The sequence below is a fragment of the Bos grunniens genome, chromosome 28, assembly GCF_055505025.1.
Source record: "Bos grunniens cultivar Pamir isolate PY7600 chromosome 28, Bosgru_T2T1.0, whole genome shotgun sequence".
Lineage (NCBI taxonomy): Eukaryota > Metazoa > Chordata > Mammalia > Artiodactyla > Bovidae > Bos > Bos grunniens.
In genome coordinates, this window is record NC_141192.1 from 20363797 (window position 1) to 20384822 (window position 21026).

Here is a 21026-nt window from a genome sequence, read left to right on the forward strand (position 1 = left end):
CAACGGGCAAGAGGAGATTTTTCAGCTTGATAGGTTTGTTCATTATCTTGATTGTGGTGATGGTTTCATTAGTGATATATTTGTCACTTGAAATATGTGTGGTTTTTTTAGGTTGAAAATAAGTTTGGAGAATATTGTATTTGCAGTTTTTATACAAACCCAATCTTCCTTAATGCATTTTACTGTTTTTTCTTATAAATATATTACAACAAAAAAAGTCCAAAATCAAAGCCTACAAATTCCCCCATTTCACGGCTTTGCAGGCTGCATTAAGATCGTCATTGTGTCTGTGTGCCATGGTGAGAAAAGGACTCATTCTGAAGGTCATTCTTCCATCCTTGTGTGATGAGAGGTCAGGATTACGTAACTGCTTTGGAAGCACAAAGGGTGCAAATCAGGGGCACCCCAACCACAGGACTGAAAAAGTCCTCTCTGTGGCTTCTGTTTGCTTTTTGGAGACGTGAGTGGCTGAGGTTTGGAAGAAAAAGAAGAGCTAAGTGTCCACAGCAGCTCAGCCACCTGTGGGTACCAATCTGTGATCCCTAATCCACAGAAGCAACAGTGGGAGCTGGGGGTGTTGGTGAGCAGTGGTGAAAAGAGGGAGGTCAAGGTAACCAGAAGCTTACAAGTACCAGGGCAACGTGACTTTGGATAAGCAGACTCTGTGCTGTCCCAGCCTCCTCAATGCCTCTGCCATCTTGCTGTCCCCGAGGCAGCTGCCACCCGCTCTGAGCACAGAGAGAAACCTCAGAGAGCAGCCATGAGGCCACCAGCCACAGAATCTGACCTGGTCTTGGGTGCACTGGTCCCAATGGGGACCAGGCAGAGACTCCAGCAGTGGCTGCAATCACCACCCGCTGGAGACAGCTGGAGTAGCAACTATCACTGGTTTCTCATGCTTAGTACCATGTGTCCACATGAGGCAATGGAGGCAGTGGGACAGAGGGGCTGAGTGCAAGGGACATTCCACCCGGGCTTACATCATAGCTTTGACACTTACCAGCGTGTGCCTTGGGCAAGATACTTAACCACAACATGCCTCAGTTTCTCCATCAATAAAATGGAGATAACAAGAATTACCACATACAGCGGCTAAGGGTGAAAGGAGTTGACATCTGTGTTTAGACAAGTTTCTGAGACAGTGTGCTCACTGATGTGCTTGCTATTATTCTAAAAAATAGCCCTCTTCTGCCCTTTCCCACATGTCAGACAATGCAGGCTTGTACATATGGCCACTATGTAAATGCTGGGTGTGATGGGCAGTTCCCTTAACATTCTTAAACTGATTTTTTCAGGTTTGGGGCTCACGCTGTTTATTTCTATTGCTCTGGCTTCCAAGAACCTCAGAGCAAATCTAGAACCCAGGTCTTGGGGCAGGAAGGCTTGGGAGGGCTGATCATGCAGGTCCTGCCATCTCCAGCAGGGGGCGACGAGCACCCACCACCCTTTGCTAATGATGAGCAATGTCCAGCCCCACCCCAGGCCCTGGGAACAATGGGCTGTTTACAGCCGGAGAATCATTTTAATTCTATAGCCCAATGGCCACAGGCGGATTTGTGGGCACTGCTCCCTCCTGGACTCCTGACTTTCCTAGTTTCAATCTGTTCCACTTCCTGGAAGTAGAGACTCATGCCACAGTGGCTTGGCCTCAGTTTCCCAGTCTGTAAAACAGGTTGTCATCACTGCCTCTTTCCCTGAGGTCCCACAGTGAATTCTTAGCAGGAATGACAGGCAGGAGAGGCTCCATGCCCTGCCCACAAGTACAGCTGGGAAAAGCCATTTCCTGAAGCAGCAACACCAAAGGATGGGGGAGGTGTTTCCAGGCAGGGAGCAGGCAGCCTCGGTGATCTTTCCTCCTCCCAGCCTCAGTGTCTTGCACTGTCCCAAAACTTGGCTCCAGGATGGCCCCCCTTCAATCTTTGCACCAATGAGGGACTTCCAAGCCCAAACTGAGGTTTTCTTCACCCACCCTTGACCCAAACAGCACAAATGAAACACCAGAAAAAAAAAAAAAAAAATCACATCTTTATTGTCTGATTAATGAACTGGCTTGGAGAGGGAAGAATGTAAGGGGGCGGGGAACATCCAGCTTTGATTAGTCAGAAAGTCCTATTAACAGTGTACAAAATGAATGTTACAAAAATCATGTAAAAAAACAGGTCAGCAAAGCAGCAGCCCTGGGGAGGGCTCAAGGCACCTGGGAGGCTGAGAAGCAGGCCCACCCTGGCCTCAGGAGTGAGGCCAAAGGACAGGAGGCCGGGGATTGCACCCCTCCCCTCCTTCACCACGGGGCCATGTGTCTCCTCGCTCCCCGATTACAAGTCAGTACAAAACTGCCTTCAAGGGCCCAAACCCTGAGGCCAAGGCACTACCAGAAATGAAGTGGGCCTGAAGCCAGCACTGAGCTCCCCCTTCCCAGCGGCCGGAGCCTGGAGAAGGGGCGCCCGGTTCCCCATGCCCAGCGGGCTGGGCAGACACAGAGTCCCGCAGCTGGGACATGGCTCTGCCTCCCGACACGCAGTAGTCCGGGAGCCCTGAGCAAACACAGCCGGGGCTTTGGTCAGTGCTGAGTATGGAGAGAGGAGCCGCAGGCCTGTCCAGCCCCCCATCTGCCTCCCGACGCGGCCTCAGCAGAGCTGTCCTGTCACGGTCCTTCTGGAGCCGGTGCTCAGGCCACAGCCCTAAATGGGGTAACACATGCAGCACCCCGTTCCTGCCGCCTCCACGCCAGCCTTGGTGCCGGGCCCCAGGAGCCCGTCGGTGACAGAGTGCTCCGTGATGATGTCCTCTACCCGGGTGATGTACAGGAATGTCAGCAGCACTCCCAGGAACTGAGGAGAAGGGGCGCGGTGGGTGTCACTATCTGGGCCATTCGCCCTCTCTTTCCAGCCCCCCAGCCCACGCCGTCTGAGCCCAGCGTACCCGAGCCCTCTTCACCCTAGTTTTGTCCCTCCTCTGCACTCTGTAATCACCAAGCCACACACCATCGCGGCCCACAGCCTGCCCACCCCACCCCCGCACCCCTCCCTGGTGGAGGGGGGACCAGCCCACCTGGGGGAGCAGGATGCCCAGCAGGACGCCCGCCATGATGGTGTAGTTGTCCGTGAACCAGATGAGCACTGCGTTTGTGCAGCCCCGCACGTAGATGACGTTCTGCACGCTGAGGCGCTGCGGGGAGGAGCCTGGCTGAGCGCCCGCCTGGCGGCCCCGGTCCCAACTCTGCCACTCATCCCAGGCCCAGGCGAGTCCCTCAGCCTCTCTGGGTTTCTCATATGCAACCTGAGAAGCTGACTCTAAACCACAGGGTCTCAACAGAAAGTGAAAGTCGCTCAGTCGTGTCTGACTCTTTGCGACCCCCTGGACTGCCAAGCTCCTGTCCATGGGATTCTCCAGGCCCCAATACTGGAGTGGGTAGCCGTCCCCTTATCCAAGGGATCTTCCCAACCCAGGGATCGAACCCAGGTCTCCCGCATTCCGGGCGAATTCTTTACCAGCTGAGCTACCGGGGAAGCCTTTCAACAGGCAGTACTGTTCCCTAGAGAGCCTGCTGACATTGTGGTGGAACTTAAGCTTGTCACAGAGATAGGGGTGGGGGCTGAAGGACTACAGAGCTCAGGGCAATCCTTCTCGAGGGACAGCCACCCAGACTGTCTGCTTCATAGATGTCCCCCGGGCATCTGGATGGGTGACAACCCATCCATAATTATCTGAGCCCAAAGCCTAATTCCAGGGACATAAAAACCAGTGTTTTCTGCTTGGCTTTACTATACATTGAATTCTACAGAAATAGAAATAGGTAAACTAAGGGATAATTAACCTCAGATATGCAGATGACACCACCCTTATGGCAGAAAGTGAAGAGGAACTCAAAAGCCTCTTGATGAAAGTGAAAGTGGAGAGTGAAAAAGTTGGCTTAAAGCTCAACATTCAGAAAACGAAGATCATGGCATCCGGTCCCACCACTTCATGGGAAATAGATGGGGAAACAGTGGAAACAGTGCCAGACTTTATTTTTCTGGGCTCCAAAATCACTACAGATGGTGACTGCAGCCATGAAATTAAAAGACGCTTACTCCTTGGAAGGAAAGTTATGACCAACCTAGATAGCATATTCAAAAGCAGAGACATTACTTTGCCAACAAAGGTTCGTCTAGCAAAGGCTATGGTTTTTCCTGTGGTCAGGTATGGATGTGAGAGTTGGACTGTGAAGAAGGCTGAGCGCCAAAGAATTGATGCTTTTGAACTGTGGTGTTGGAGAAGACTCTTGAGAGTCCCTTGGACTGCAAGGAGATCCAACCAGTCCATTCTGAAGTAGATCAGCCCTGGGATTTCTTTGGAGGGAATGATGCTAAAGCTGAAACTCCAGTACTTTGGCCACCTCATGTGAAGAGTTGACTCATTGGAAAAGACTCTGATGCTGGGAGGGATTGGGGGCAGGAGGAGAAGGGGATGACAGAGGATGAGATGACTGGATGGTATCACTGACTCGATGGACATGAGTCTGAGTGAACTCTGGGGGTTGGTGATGGACAGGGAGGCCTGGGGTGCTGTGATTCATGGGCTCGCAAAGAGTTGGACACGACTGAGCGACTGATCTGATCTGAAGGGATAATTATATTCAATTTTGTTTGGAACTTTATCCAAGAATTGTTCACCATTTTAAAAACCATGTCCATGGCAAAAAATATGCCCATGCTATGCAAGTTGCCCACACAACACCCCTCCTAGGCAACAGAAGCCCCTGGCAGCGCAAACATCTGATAACTTTGCTGTCTTCTGCTGTATCTATCTAGCACCTAAGCATGTACATGTTGAAATACAGTATATGGTTATAAATCATTTTATGTTATTTCTCCCTTTATCTCAAATCAGGGGCTTCCCTCATAGCTCAGTTGGTAAAGAATCCACCTGCAATGCAGGAGACCCCAGTTCCATTCCTGGGTTGGGAAGATTCACTGGAGAAGGGATAGGCTACCTACTCCAGTATTCTTGGGCTTCCCTTGTGGCTCAGGCAGTAAAGAATCTGCCTGCAATTCGGGAGACCTGGGTTCGATCCCTGGGTTGGGAAGATCCCCTGGAGAAGGAAAGGCTACCCACTTCGGTGTTCTGGCCTGGAGAATTCTATGCGCTGTATAGGGCGTGGGGGTCTCAAAGAGTCGGACGTGACTGAGCTACTTTCAGTTATCTCAAATCATTATGCCACTTGTTTTGAAATCAGGTGTATAGGTAGGTAGGTTATAATATCTGTGAGTGTCATTTTGGAATAACAAAAAACAATAGGGCATTGTGTATGCCAAGTCACTTCAGTGGTGCCTGACTCTTTGCGATCCCATGGACTATAGCTTGCCAGGCTCCTCTGTCCATGGGATTCTCCAGGCAAGAATACTGGAGTGGGTTGCCATGCCCTCCTCCAGGGGATCTTCCCGACTCAGGGATCAAATTCGCATCTCTTACATCTCCTGAATTGGCAGGCGAGTTATTTACCATTAGTGCCACCTGGGAAGCCCAAATAGGGCATTACCAAGTGTTTATTATAAAAACTAGCCGTTGGGTCCCGTGTTTGGAGAACCACTGCTAGTCTGTGGTTCAGCATCTTAGATGTTTGTCAGAGTCACCCACTGGCCCCATCCCAAGAGTGCACGTTTCTAACAAGCTCCTTGGGGTGCTATTACTGCTAGTCTGGGGATCTCAGTTTGTGAAACAGTGCTCAGAGACCATCTCAAGTCATCATTATTTTTAGCTCCCTTCTCAACACAACCCCATCTTCTCTCCAAGTCCAGGAGAAATGCCCAGGAAGCTGACCCAGGAGGTACCAGCCAAAGACTCTCTTCGCCCAGGGACTCCTGGGTCCCAGGCTGAGGGAGCCAGTGTGTATCTGCAAACTGGCAGCTCCAAGGGCAGAGGTGGGCTGGTGAATGCAGCTGGGCATGGGGACACACTGGGGGCACTGACAAGGGCATGGTGGCCTCACACATTAGTTGCTCAGTCAACTCTGGCAGCCAGCTTCTCCCAACCTGGAGTGGGGGGGAATTCTTGGCTCCCCAAGTCCTTCTGTGTCTAGATAGGGGCAAAAAACGTGGGCAGTCCCTGGCTCCTGTTCATAGCCAGGAATGTTGGGAGATCTCAACAGCCAGGAGCCTCACCCCTGGAAGCCCCTCCGATCACCCTGGGGATGGAATAGGAAGAGCAGCCTTTCTGGGGAAAAGAAATTTCAAAGACATTACCTCCTTGTCGATAGTTTTGTAGCCACACATGGTGTTGACAACTTCTGTCTGAAACAGAAATGTGTATTAGCTAACACTTACATGGTGATTACTGCAGAAGACACTTATTCCGCACCCCCCCCAACTCCCCCATTTTACAGATGAAAAAACTGAGGCATGGAGAGTTGCACTAGCCAGTATGAATGGAGCTGAGATTCCCATCCCAGCTGCCTGGTTCAAGTCTGCATCTTAATCTTCTGGATCCAAGAAATGCCCAGGGAGACAAGGTGGGAAGACCAGTTCTGTGCGTCTTGGGTGGGAGACCCATTGCTCCACCAGTGACAGGCTAGGAGCCCAGAGGAAAGGGCACAGCCCAGGCTCTTCTGCTGCAGCCGCCAGAGCCTCACTTTGCTGAGATGGTCATGTGCTGAAGTCAGGACTGGGCTGCTGCCTGTCTGTTGGCTCTTGTGAAAGAAAATCCCAGACCGCAGCCAGGCCCCTGGCCAGCTGGGGTTTACCTGAGGGCAAGGCCAGGCCTCTGACCACACTTCCCGGACCCTGCAGACTGCTACCCGCCAGTAGGGCTGCTCAACCTCCTGCCCGGGAAGACAGCTGCCTTCAGGAGCTTCCAGCTGCTGACTAATCTGGGCACGGTGGAAGTTGTGGTTGGCCCTGGGCTCATCAAATCTCTTCCCAGCTAACCTAGGTCACAGGGCTGGCAGGGGCACTTCCCATCACAGCCTGAGCCCTTGTGGCGTCTCCTCTGCTGCTTTCTAGAAGGTGAGAGAGAGCTCAGTGTCCTACCCATCCACATCTAAGTGACAGCTACTGTGGGATCAGGGTGCCACAGGAGCCAGCAGTGATGTAGGAGGGCAGAGTGGCCAGTGTGGGCTCTGGCATCACATTGCCCAGTCCAGGCCCTGCTCTGCCACTTAGGAGCTCTGTGACCAACCTTAGGTGTGGTGCTAAGGGACAGGCACACGGAGGCACTCAATAAGGATTTGTTGAATGAATGAATGGACAGGTTCCCTGGACTCTTCAATAAAGCAATCATAATCTCTGAATGTACCCCATGGGGCTGTTTTGAATATAAAGTGAGATATATACATAAAATGATTGTCCAAGGGCAGGGCACACTGGCTGGACTGACCTTGAACACAATCCCAGACCCTGGAAGTCAAGGAGGGCTGCTACTCTTTCTAAAAACATGAGTTGAACCTCATGTCATCTGCTGCTGCTGCTGCTGCTAAGTCGCTTCAGTCGTGTCCGAGTCTGTGCGACCCCATAGACGGCAGCCCACCAGGCTCCCCCGTCCCTGGGATTCTCCAGGCAAGAACACTGGAGTGGGTTGCCATTTCCTTCTCCAATGCATGAAAGTGAAAAGTGAAAGTGAAGTCACTCAGTCGTGTCCGACTCGTAGCAACCCCATGGACTGCAGCCCACCAGGCTCCTCGGTCCATGGGATTTTCCAGGCAAGAGTACTGGAGACCGGTGCCATTGCCTTCTCTGCAGATGTCATCTAGATCAGTCTAAATGTCAAGGCTTGATGTGTGGACAAAATAACCTCCTTCAGTCTAGACTGTCCCCCAGGAACCCTCAGACCCCAAAACACCCAGGATCCACCTCACTTCAGTCAGTATCAGTGGCCCCTCCAGGCCATAAACATGACCCCAGTGGAGAAGCTCCAGCCTGGGTAGTAGATGTATGAGGGCTGGATGGGAGCAGGTGCTTCCTGCCTAATTTGTTCACTCATTAAATCATTACTGAACAGACAAAGCATCAATTATGTACCATTCTCTGTTCTAGAAGTTGGGAATACAGAAGAACAAAGTAAGATCCTTGCCTTCATGGAACTTTTATTCTAGGAAGGGAGACAGGCGATGAACATAATAAATAAGGAAACTGTATGATACGTAAGACCGTGACAAGAGTACCTTTACTCGTCATTGTGCTGCTTCCAGACCTGGAGGCAGAACCACAGCTCCTGCCCTTGGGGAACAGACATGCTATGGCAGAGGCCTCCCTTACACCTGGAGCCAAAAAACTCTTCTCTAGGCCCCAGAGGTGGAGGGGAACTGATGTAGGTATCTAGGCAAACATTACTCTGGGCATTTTTAACATTAAAATCAGTAGGCTGAGTAAAGCAGATTGCTCTCCCTAATGTGGGTGGGGCTCATCCAATCAGTCGAAGGCCTAAATAGAACAAAAAGGCTACCCTTCCCCCAAGTAAGGAAGAATTCTTCCTGTCTGATTTCAAACCTGAACTGAAACATCAGCTCTTCGTGGGCCTTGAGGCTGCCAGCCTCAAACAGGAACTACACCATCAGCTCTCCTGGTTCTTAGGCCTGTGGACTCGCGCTGGAAAGTAAACCATTGGCTCTCCTGGGGCTCTTGCTTGCCAACTCACTCTGCAGATCTTGGGACTTGCCTGTCTTCATAATTCTGTGAATCAATTTCTTATAATAAATCTCTTTACACACACACACACACACACACACACACATCCTATTGATTCTGTTTTCTGCTAAACAAGCCAGGAAGTCCCTTCCTGGATGAAACACTAAACTCACGTAATGCCTGCTGAATGTGGAGGTATGAAGGCCTGCCCATCTCACCCCAATATGGGACAACTCTGCAGGATCATCCCCGGACATCCCCATGGATTCGGCTGAGGCGCCCACTGAGACTGCATCATTGCTCAACCTCTCCCTCTGCCCAGCCCAGCTGCTATCCCCTCCCTTACAGGTGTCAATCCTGAGCACACCTCCTCCTAAGCTTCCTGCTCACTAACCAGCATCTCAGGGCCCACTTTCCAGACAGCCTTGGCTGAGACACTGGGATCACTGCACTAGCCCCTAACCGGACTGCCCAGGTCATCTCTGCCACCGCAGCAGACGGGGTGGTGCTGGTAAAGCCTAAGGAAGATCTGCTACTCGTCCACTAAAGCCCTGTCACTTGACTTATTGACACTCAAGGGAACCAAAGTCCTGATTGTGACCTTCAGGGTCATGACCCATGACCTCTGACTTCATCTACAACTATCCTCCCCCAAGCTCACTCTGCTCCAGCCACACTGGAGCTGGTCTCTGTGCTGTTTCTTAAATTCACAAGGGCAGGTCCCACCTCAGGGCCTTTGCACTTGCCCTTCTCTCTGCCAGGAATTCCCATCCCCAGAGAGCATGGCTTACTCCCTCACTTCTTTCAGGGTTTTACTGAGAACCAACCTTCTCAGTATCTAAAATGCAATCCTCCATGCCCTTGTTTTATTTTTCTCCTTAGAATTTATCATCTCTTAGAATATTATCTCTTTTACTTATTTATTTTGCTTATTAGTTTTCTCCACTGGAAAGAATGTCAGCTCCATGTGGGCAGAGTTCTCTGTGTGTTTCCTGTATCCTTAGAACACACAACTGCATCTGGCTGGTCCTCAGTAAATACCTGTTGAATGAATGAATGAATGAACGAATGCACGTTGGGCTTTCACATCTCAGCTTGGACATTCAGGTGCCACTGCCTTAGATGACGAAGTTCAGAGTCATCCCCGCCCCCTCCACAGGCCTCTCTGAAAACCCTGGGCTCCTCCTCAGCACTCCCCCTGCACAAAGAGCTACCCTAAAATGGCAGCTCCAACTTCCAAACAAACCTTCCCTCCTGGCCCAGCCTTTTTAGGGCTCATGCACTTGGCACTGCCTCCCTGAGTCATGGGTGAGGCCCCCACCCCCACCAGCAGCTGCCCAGTTTACAGAATCCAGCAGTGGGCACAGAATGTGGAGACATCAGAAGAGAAATTTTCCATGACTCTTCAAGGCATGAGTAATTGCAAAACTCCCCGCCTCATTCCAATCCAGAAACCAGGCAGCTTTTGGACACATTAGTCAAACACAGGATTGACCAAGCCTCTCATTTATTAGCAGTAATGGCACAGGGCAGCCTCCCAAGTGGCCAAGGAGGCAACAGAGCTGAGAGGATCCCACTGGGGAGAGGCGGAGGCTGGCATTTACATCACCAGACCGCTTCCAAGCACCTCATTGCTGATGATCGCCAGGACGTCAAGCCCAGAGTCCACCAGCAACGTTCAAAGTGCAGGCCCTGCCCTGGCCCCCAGCTATGGCTGCCAGCCGGCCACCCTGCTAAGCCCCCCGGGCCTGGACTGTCTCCTACTCTTCACCTGGCGTGCACAGTAGTCCAGGGCACGGCTCTGACAACAGCTGCCTGAATTTCATCCTAGCTCTATCAACCTTGAGCCAAGAACCTCACCTTTTGGTGCCTCAGTTTTCTCATCTGTATAGTGGGTTGTTGAAAGGACTTAACGAGTCAAAACAACTAAAGAACCCAGAGCAGCCCACCACGTGGTAAGTGCTCAATAGATATCAACAGCCGTTGCTAATAAGACCAGTCTTCCCCATCCTCTACCCCCAGATTCACCCCATTCAGTAGCCCTTGAGGCTCAGGAAGCCTCGCCCTGGCAAGGACCACCACCTCCTGCCTACCCCCCTATCCAGCCCCACCGCCCCTGTCCTGAAAGGTGAGAGAAGCGTTTGACCAGCCAGGAGGCCCCCGGAGCAGTGGATACCGTGTTTCTGAAGCAGCAGGTGTAGGGCACCCCACAGGCCAGGGGCCCAGGGGCTCTGCAGTCGTGGTACTGGTTTTTGCTCCAATCTCGGTAGTCTTCCCCGCCACAGCACTTAAACTGAAGGAGGAAGCAAGTGGGGAAGAGAGCTGTTGTCACCACCAAGGCCCCCAGGCAGACAGCAGGGAGCGGCCCAGCCAGGGGACGATGTGATTTATGACGCGGGTCACACAGGTAGGGGGCATTATGGGGAGCATGTGAGGCATCGTTACAGGTCAGAGCTCAACAAAAGCAGAATGGTGGCCCAGGAGGTAGTGAGCACCCCGTCACTGGGGAGGCATGCAAGCCAAGGCTGGGTAGCCTTTTGGTGGGATAGTGGGTGGTGACTAAACACTGGAGGAAAAGCACTTCCTTGCCAACCAGACTCCATCTTCACATCCCCAGTGCAGATGCTCCACCCCAAGACCTGGCCTTTAAAGTCCCAGAGACTAGGATTCCAGGGGAGCCCCACAATGGGGCCCCTGAACCTCACCCACCCAGCTCTGCCTGCCCCACCCTTAGCAAAGGGGCACACACACACACCCTGGCCAGGGCTCAGGACTGAAGTGATGGCACAGCTGGCGTCATTTTCCCCTTGGCTGAGCTCTGCCCTGCATGTCCCCCTGTACAGATGCCAACGCCTGGGGGAAGCAGTTACTTCACTGGGCCGCTGCTGTGTGCTGGGCATTGCTCTGTGTGCGCGAAAACCAAGGGGGAGGGAAAGCGCCACAGCCCTGAGGGAGATGGAGAGGACCACCATGTGAAAAAGGTGTGAGGCAGTGCTGGGTACCAGGGATACGGCAAACGGGGCAAGGAGGTGGGAGGTCGGGAAAGGCCTGAGGAGATCTCATTTAATTGGAAATATGAACAGGAAAAAAACAGTCAAGACATGCCAAGACCTCGCACAGAGATGAGTTAGTTGTATTGATATTTCAGCAGCAGGCGTAAAAACTGGAGCAGAGTGAGCAAGAGTAGAGGGGTTGAGGTCAGACCATGAAAGCTTTGTCACCCAGAATAAGCAGGGAACGGGGATAGTATCCTTAGTGACAGGAAGTTCCTGGAGGGTTTAACCAGGGGAATGATATGGTCAGAGGTTCTAGTAGAAACAAAGAAGATGCCCTTCCAGAGTCTCCACAGAGCCTTTCAGGCCATCAGTCTAGGGGTCCAGGAAGTGCCTCTGTGGGGTTCAATGCAAAGAGTATTTATTTTGCCATCTGACAGGCCAGCATTCAAATCCTCATACCACCACTCCATGCTCTGTGGCTCTGGGCAAGTCAATCAGCCTCTCTGGGCCTCAGAGGTCAACTGTAAAGCAGGAAGAGCAATGCTATCTTTGCACAGCTGAGCTGAGAAGTACAGAGACAAGCAAAGCATGAAGCACACAGCATAGGACCTGGCCTGAAGCAGGTGCCCAGTGAGCATGAGTCATCCCGCCATTCCACCCTGGGAGAAATGAAATTCGCAAGCCAGCTGAAGGTTGGTTCCAATAAAAACATCTTGCCCCACCCGATGGCCAGAGCTGGCAGACGCATCCCTGGCAGAGAAAGGCCTCCCAGAGGCTGCACCTGTTATGACTACAGAGAAGGCCTGAGCCAAGGGAGTGGCCACTATGGATGGCCCCAGGTGCAGGGAGATGTTGGTCCCCCACTGAGGGCTATCACGGGGATCAGGTCAGCTGACGCCCCCAAGGTCATGTCCCGAGAAGCGCTGCCTCCACTCATCCTCACCTAGCAGGACAGGCAGACAATGATCACCCCAGCTGACACTGCTTTAGTCTCACCACATGCCTGGCCCTGCTCTAACCACCTCTGAAATAAATCCAGGCAAATCTCACAGCGACACTAAGTAGAAGGGACCATCAGTATCCCGCTGGGGCAGGTGTGGAACCTGAGGCTCAGGACTAAGTGAGATTGGTGTGTAGAAGCCCCCGAGGGCAGCAGGCACTGCTATTACTGCTTCACCCACAGACTTGGGTGGACCGTGGGAAGGAGGGATGACAATCATCACGTTCAAAGGAGTGCCGTCGGAGAAAAGGAGAAGACTTGCTCTGTTTCCTGTGCAGGGGTAAATGGAACCGGAGAAGAGCTCTCTCCCCACCAGGGCTGTCCTTGATTTGGCAAGGGAGGGAGCTCCCCGTCCCTGAACGGTCTCGGCAGAGGGAATTTTGAATTGGGTGGCTTGGAGGTCATTCCCACCTCAAAGAAGATTCTTTGCCCACTGACAAGAGGCACCCTGAGACTCTGCCACGTGGTTTGTAGCTCCCTCTGACCTTTTTTTCTTTTCTTTTTTTCAGAAGGGGAGGGTTTGTGTAGCTGGAAAGGAATGGGCAGGGCAAGTATATGCTGGACCAGGCATGCCCTGGCATCCCCTCCCTTGGCGGCTGTCCATGGCCTACCCTCAACTCCGAACTTGGCCAGCCACCTGACCCCTCACCCCCACCCTCTTGAGCAGGGTCCCAAGTTGGGGGCAGAGGAGGGTGGGCAGAGCAAAGGACGTGGGAGGCAAATTTCTGACCCCAAGCACCTGACTCACCTCCTTCTGAACAAAATCCATGATGTTTTTGAAGTCCAGATCATCATAGTAGTTCTCAATTCCTCTTCGAATATTGTCATTCAGAAAGTCGATGGTCTATGTAGACAGAGAAATTATAAAGGAGGAAGAGTGCACGACCCCAGGGTCCAACCCAAGATTTCCCAGAAGTCAGGATTGAACCAGAGAGCCCACCTGCCCAGGGAGCCTCCCCCAACGACCTGCACAGAGCACCTCCGTTCCCACCCACAACCTTCCTGCACCAGCACCCTCTCCATGTCCCCAGTGCCCATCAGAGGCAGGAATGGTGCACCCCCTTCCTTTACAGATCAGGCAACCCAGGCCCCATGAGGGTGAGGCCCTGCTTGGGGGACACCGTTCTGAAGGAGCCAGGCCAGGGCTGGGGCTTGGCTGCCCAGATGCTCCTTCTACTGTAGCCAAAGACAGGCCTGCACTGGAACCTTCCCTTTGCCCTCCAGCCCCCTCTCCACACTTCTTTCCTATATAAGCTCTTCTTTTACAGATGAAAAGGCCCAGAGAGGGAGATTGACTCTTCCCAGGTCACCAAGCAGGTGTCGGCTTTGGTTAGGGGCCCAGCCAGGATTGGAAACCAGGTGTCCTGACTTCCCTCGGGCCTCTCTCTGTCACTGCAGTGCTCTGGCCCAGACGACAGGGCCCACCTCCCTCTCGGACCGGGACAATCCCCACTGGGAAGGGTGCTGGCCGGCCACCCTCTCCCAGTCACGCTGGGCCTTCGGGATCAACAGCCCGGCTGTTGTGCCGAGATCCAGGAGCACAAAAGGCCCCACAGCGGGAAGGGACGGGGCGGGAGTGTGGGCAGCCCAGCTCCACACTCACAGTGACAATCGGGGCTTTCAGAGCAGGGAGGCCAGTGGATCATCAGAGATTGTGCTGGCACAAAGGGCTCATTCTCAGCTCTGGAGCCAGACGATTCCCGGGGGAGGCGCCCTCAGGGTTCTTGGGGACAAGAGGGTCCTGAGTTCCAGGCCCCACCCTAGGACTGCAGGCCCCACCCTATTCCTCCACTCTCAGCTCCCCACTTGTGAATCAGTCATGCAAGCCTGTCTTTAAGACACCTTCCAGCGCCAAAGATCAAAGACTAAGGTGCGAGGGGCTGTCACGCCTCATAGTCAAGAACAGTCTTTGCACCCACACCTGCCTCAGGAATATCAATTAACTTCTGGACCTCCAGTGGTTCAGACGGTAAAGGATATGCCTGCAATCCAAGAAATCTGGGTTTGAACCCTGGATCAGGAAGATCCCCTGGAGAAGGGAATGGAAACTCACTCCAGTATTCTTGCCTGGAGAATTCCATGGACAGAGGAGCCTGGCAGGCTACAGTCCACAGGCTTCCAAATAGTTGGACCCGACTGAGTGACTGACACTTTTCCTCCCCTACAGGGTGGGAGTGGGGATCCTCTGCCTCAGAGGAATTTGAGACTCAAACAAACTAGAGCAACGAAAGCGCTTAGCACGATGCCAGACACATAGCATTATTATGTATTATTATGATAGATTTTTCTCTTTTTCCAGGAGGTAGTACCACTTCATACCCATCATGTCATCAGTGGAAAATGGCTAATCCCAAAAGAAATCAAGACCCTAAGTCTTGTCCAAGAGCCACTCCTGGATCTGGGACCCCTCCCAAAGTCCCTGCAGCCCCAAGAGGTAATGTGACTTGTCTAAGGTCACCCCATGATCACTGGCAGAGAGATGCTGGAATCAAGAGTCAAAATCGCATCCTGATATACTTTAAGAAGCCAAGAACCCAAGGTTGAGTTCAGGGCCATCTCCCCAAACTATCTCCAGTATCAGGGAGAGAGAAACAAGGATGTGATAGCCACCTCCTTCCTGACATTCACACACTGCTCAAAGCCAAGGTGACAAAGCAGACTGGCTCAAGGAAACCAGTCTCCATGGTCAGAAGGAAAACCCTCTGTTGATGATAATCACCGCTCAGGAGCAGACATCGCTCAGGATCACGCCAGCCTCAGGAGGCACCAGGCCAGACCTCTTCCCCTGTAACAGGCCATCCGCCCTGCCCAGGTCTGGCTCTGGATCCTGGGGCAGGGGCTCAGGGGAAGAGCTGTTTGCTGGCCACCCGACCTGGGCAGAGCAGGGACCTGCCTGGTTCTCAGGTCCACCCTTCCCAGAGGTCCCCAGGTCCTGCAGCCTTTCCAGTCTTGGGTGCCTGTTCCCTGGGGTGATGATGAAGGGAAAGGCCAGCCAGCTGGGGAATAGTTGGGGGTGTCTAAGAAACAGGACACCAGGCTGGATCAGTCTGTCACCCAGGGAATGAGCTCACAGGATTACATGGCATGCTGTAAGGGGCTCTTGGCAGGGGGTGATGTCCAAAGTCAGGGATATGTCAAGGGCCACACTCATGGCGGGTGAGGTGGCTTCCCTTCAGTCTCAAGGCACTGCAGGCCGTCCTGGCCCTCCTATCCCAGCCCACTGGCCACCTCATAGTCCCTCTGCTGGGTCACCCCTCAGCCCTCCCACGGGGTCACATGCGGTTAGGGGCCAGGGTGGGATGAGGGCAGGAGGCCCAGGGCGGGGAGGAAGATCAAGCAGCAGAGCGGATGCCCGGCAGCCCCACGGGGAAAAGCTCTCCCCCGCTCTCTGGTGAGCAGCCCTGACCTCTCTCCCCAAACCGTCTCAGTCTCTGGGTATTTTCCAAAGGCGCGGACGCCGAAAGAGGCCTTCTTTGTGCAAATCAGGCCTTCCATCTGGTTAGCTGAGCTGGACCCTGCGGGGGAGGGAGGCCCCACTGGAGGCCTCTCTGGACGGACAGGAAGAACAGATGGTCCCAGACTCCACGGGCGGCAGCTGCCCCCGTTCCCACCAGGGAGCTCTCTGGCTTGTGCTGGCTCTTACACATGCGTGCTGCCCTTGGCACCACGTCTGTGTGTGTGTATGGATGTGTCCACACCAGGGAGACGTGTAGAATGTTTGGGTGGTTCCTGCAGGGGTGGGGGTTGTATGGTTCATTAATTAACTATAATCAACTGTAAAGTGCGCTGCTATGTTCCACAATGTTCTGAGGGACTGGGGGAGCCACTCAGAGGACGTGTCCTGTGGGAGCTCGGCAGGGAAAAGCAAATTTTAGCTTCCTCTGCTGTCTCAGAGGCCAACGCACCCAGGGCCACCCCCACCCGGCTCTAAACCAGGTCATGCAGTGGGGCAGCTCCAGTGAGGACCTGAAAACCACCTTTCATGAATGGCTGGCGTGACCTCAGAGGCATGTGGCCCGGGCTAAATAAAACAAAGAGTAAGCGGTCATCAAAACCATGCGATTTTCACAGCACATTGTTCAAGCTACCAGACTCGAGCCACAGAGCACTGCCCTTTCTAGGTCTGTCTTTCAATCTAGTTTTAAAGATACCCGAAGCCCCTGCATCACTCCCCTCAGTGGAGGCACTCGGACAGTTTGTTGATGAACGAGGAGGCTAGCTCAGGGGTGGCGGATTTTTTCTCAAAGCCACGGAAATGTTCTAAAATCAACAGGTCATGTATGAATGAACACTTCAAATGAGTGAACTGAATGGTGTTCATGCTCAGTCGCTCAGTCGTGTCCAACTCTTGGCGACACCATGGACTGTAGCTCACCAGGCTCCTCTGTCCGTGGGATTCTCCAGGGAAGAATACTGGAGTGGGTTGTCATTTCCTCCTCCAGGGGATCTTTCTAACCGAGGGATCGAACCCTCATCTCTTGGGTCTCCCGCATTGGCAGGTGGATTCTTTACCACTAGAGCCACCTGGGAAACCCGAATTGTATGGTATATGAATGACGCATCAATAAAGCCTTTTATAAGCCTGAAGAACAAATAAATAAGGCTTTGGAGCGGGGCGGGGAATGGGTGGCAGCGCCCCAGGATGGGAGGATGAGGAGCAGGAAAGGAGGAGTGGAAGGGCCAGCAGCTGGAGCCTCCCACCAGGCCTCTGGGGACGGAGCTGCCTAGTTTCCTGCATGCTGCCAGCCGGGCTCCATCGATTCACGTTAGCTTCTGGGGCCCACTCTGGGGAGGCCCAGTAGCCGGCAGCTCAGCGGGAACCCTCGCCAGCTCAGCTCTCACAACGCAGAGGCGGGTGCTCAGGCTCGGACTTCCTTCCTCCCTCAGTGCCTGGGCTAAGCCAGCATCTCTGGGCTCCCCTCAGCATCCCCCAGAAGGTAAAGACTCATCCTTGTTGCCTCCAGACCCCAGCCTCTGCTCCAGCCCTGAGATGGGCCCTATCAGACAACCAAGGGTTGAGAGGAACCCAAAGAGTGAGAAAGAAAGAGGTGTGAACACTGCAAGGTTCTCAGGAATATCTGCCAGTCCCTTCCTCAGACCTGGCTGGACTGTGTGTTAGCCCCTCAGTTGTGTCTGACTCTTTGCAACCCCATGAACTCCTCTGTCCTTGGGGTTTTCCAGGCAAGAATACTGGAGTGGGTTGCCATTTCCTTTTCCAGGAAATCTTCCCAACTCAGGGAGCAAACCCAGGTCTTCTCCGTGGCAAGCAGATGCTTCACCACGAGCCACCATGAGCAGATGAGCCACCAGGGAAGCCTATCACACCTGGCTGGAAGTCGCAGGATTAATCCCCATGGTGGGGGAGGTAATGCTTTGGTTTCCCAGGTGTTTGGAGCCCAGCTCTCCCTTCCAAACGGCTGTCCACAGTGGGATGCACCAGCTGCAGGAGTCCGTCCACATTAGTGTAGAACTTTCTCTACTTGCTCCAGGTGGGAAGGATACATATGCTCAGGTGCCAGACAAGCAGGCCATGCTGTCTCCTTTCTCCTTGCTCCAACCTCACAGTCACGCCGAGAGCCAGCTGGTGACAGTGCCAAGATAAACAGGTTGGGTGCTGCCCATTGTTCCTTGGCTGATGTTGGGTGTGACCACGGCACCATCCAATCAAGGCCAGAAAAGAGGTCACTCCTCCACTTGTCCAGGAGGTAGAGGGAAGGAGGCCAGGGATGGGTACAGACACACCAGCCACAGCCCAGTGTCTTCTGGGTGTCCCTGCTCAGCACTGCCTCGCTGGGAACACATGGGCAGGAGCTGCGCACCTCCAACACCCCAATATTCCTTCAGGGAGGCTCAGAGCAAGCTGGGGTGATGTCAGGTCAAGAACAAGAGACCTGGGGATTTCCATGGCTATCCAGTGCTTAAGACTCCATGCTTCCCTGATGCGAGTTCAATCCCTAGTCAGGGAAGTAAGATCCAGGCAAGAATACTAGAGTGGGTTGCCATTTCCTCCTCTAGGGGATCTTCCCAACCCAGGGATCGAACCCAAGTCTCCTGCACTGCAGGCAGATTCTTTACCATCTGAGCCACAGAGAAGCCCAAAGTCAAAGTGTTAGTCACTCAGTTGTGTCTGACTCTTTGTGACCCCATGGACTGTAGCCTGCCAGGCTCCATCATCCATGGAATTATCCTGCCAAGAATATTGGAGTGGGTAGCCATTCCTTTCTCCAGGATCTTCCTGGGTCTCCTGTATTGCAGGCAGATTCTTTACCAGCTGAGCCACCAGGCAAGCCCTGCATGGCCAAAACATAAATTAATTAAAAAAAATAAAGAGCAGTGAGACCCAGACACCTGTGGAAGTCATCCAGGTTCTCCACCCACTGCTGGGTTCAGGGTGCTGCACTTCTGCTTTTAATGCCCGGATCCTTGGGGCCACCAGCTCTGCACCAAGTTCCCCATCACACAGCCACTCCACCCTACATAAGCAGAGAAGCTGCTTCAATCCAACTCCTGGGTCATGCCTAGCAGCAGAAACTGTGCCCAGGGTCAGCAACTGATAGAAAATTTCTGCCTCACACCTGGGAGTTGTTTATCTTTCGCTGCCTGGAGGTGACCATGGTTGTACCTTCCTGAGAGCCCTGTGTGTAGTCATCAGCCTGATGATTTGTCCTCATCTGTCACTACAAGTGGATTCTTAGAGTTAAGAGGTAGCCTGGGGGGCTGGAGACTGAACTTGTTACACTGTGACTCAGAGAAATCTGTCTTCTCCTCTTGGGGAAGAAAAACTAGAATTGGGAATTCACCTGGAACCCGACCTTGACTGTGCCTCATCTCTTTCCCCACCATCAGTGGCCAGGCTCCTCCTTCCCCATCCTCGCCATTGGCCCATTTCTTGTTTTACGAAATCACATGGCATTACTGTTGGCAGGGACATTATTTTTCTTTATATGGTATTTTTCTTCTTGATTATAAAAAATGAAAAAGAAAATTTGGGAGCTAGGGAAAAAAAATATAAATTTTAGGAGGAAATAAAAATCACCCTAGTCCCATCCCTCAGGGAAAATATGAGTTAATATGTTAATATTTCTATTTCCTTTCAGATTTTTCCAGGCCTATTTTTTTTTTCATTGTGGAGATCTTACTGCACTTACAGGGCTTTTTTTTTTTTTCTTCTTTCTTTCTCTCTTTTTCTTTTAGGCCATGCTGCGCAGTATGTGGGATCTTAGTTCTTCAACCAGGGATTGAACCCATATCCCCTGCATTGGGAGCAGAGTCTTAACCATTGGACTGCAGGGAAGTCCCTACACTTACAGTTTTGTATCTCATTTTTAAGTTTTTGAATTATGTATCACTGTCATATGAGAGCACAGCCCATCATAAGCCTCCAAAGAGCTGAGAGCCCTGACGATGAGGGTCCTTCCTGGACTGACATAGTTCCATGGGGGGACACAATACCCAAGGAGAAGGAACACACTTCAGCCTGTGGTGCCCTCCGTGTCTGGGGATAATGTAAGCTCTCAGCCCTGACCTCAAGCCCATGGCATCCTCAGCTGTGAGGACTAAAGGTCCCTGGAGGTTTCGCCTTTACTTAGCGCCTCCCTGGAAAGGAGTGGTGTCACGGCCCCTGTTGAGCTACAGGCAAGGAAAATAAGTCATCAATCTTTGTGAAAGCACCCTGTAAACGAGAACCACTATTCACTTAGGAGATTGTTTATTAAAACACTGATGCTGCTGACCGTGGCCTGGACTTGGGCTCTAGTTAGTAAAGTACTAACTCATAACTCTGGAAAGTTGTGGGCAGCCAGGAGCCCTGCTGGCTGCACAGAAAGGCATCCCCATGGGCAAATGGAATAAACATCTCTCTCTCCTCAACGCTGCTGAAAAATGAACCAGTACCCTGGATCTGCCAGCCCAGAGCAGATGGTCTGAAGAGCAGAAAAGAGGAAAAGGGAGGAACAAGAGGCAAAACTGAATTGGGAAGACAACCAATGGGTCAGGGCAATCTATAGATTCAGCGCAATCCCCCTGTAAAATTCAGATGGCATCTTTCAGAGATACAGAAAAAAAAATGCTCAAATTCATATGGAATCACAACAAACCCTAGTAGCCAAAGCAATCTTGAATAAGAAGAGTCAAGCTGAAGGTATCACATTTCATGATTTCAATATTACGAAGTTATAGTTACCAAAACAGTATGGTTCTAACATATAAATAGACACATAGATCAGTGGAACAGAAAAGGGAGTCTGGAAATAAACCCAACATATATGGTCAACTAATTCCCAAAAAAGATGCCGACTCTCTTTAATAAATAGTGTTGAGAAAACTGGAAATCCACATGCTAAAGAATGAAATTGGATCCTTATATCATAGACAAAAACCAACTCAAAATGAGTTAAAGACTTAAATGTGGCAGAAGACCTCAAGTAGTAG

General features: G+C 52.2%; 1 protein-coding gene across 13 annotated transcripts in view; it reads right to left on the bottom strand.

Annotated features, from left to right (window-relative positions):
- Nucleotides 1-2005: 2005 nt before the first annotated feature.
- Nucleotides 2006-21026, bottom strand: part of TSPAN15 (tetraspanin 15) — a 53732-nt gene continuing 34711 nt past the window's right edge. For 4 of the 13 annotated variants that reach the window (XM_086382603.1, XM_086382602.1, XM_086382609.1 and 1 more), the window contains 5 exons: nucleotides 13345-13440; nucleotides 10777-10893; nucleotides 6225-6272; nucleotides 3052-3168; nucleotides 2006-2831 (listed from right to left, as the gene is read on the bottom strand). In XM_086382603.1, the coding sequence (XP_086238729.1) occupies nucleotides 2682-2831; nucleotides 3052-3168; nucleotides 6225-6272; nucleotides 10777-10893; nucleotides 13345-13440 (528 nt within the window). In that variant the 3' untranslated portion in view covers nucleotides 2006-2681. Of the gene's footprint in view, nucleotides 2832-3051; nucleotides 3169-6224; nucleotides 6273-9508; nucleotides 9642-10776; nucleotides 10894-13344; nucleotides 13441-17921; nucleotides 18887-21026 lie in introns of those variants that run through there. The other 9 variants (XM_086382608.1, XM_086382605.1, XM_086382604.1 and 6 more) reach the window with 7 other exon arrangements.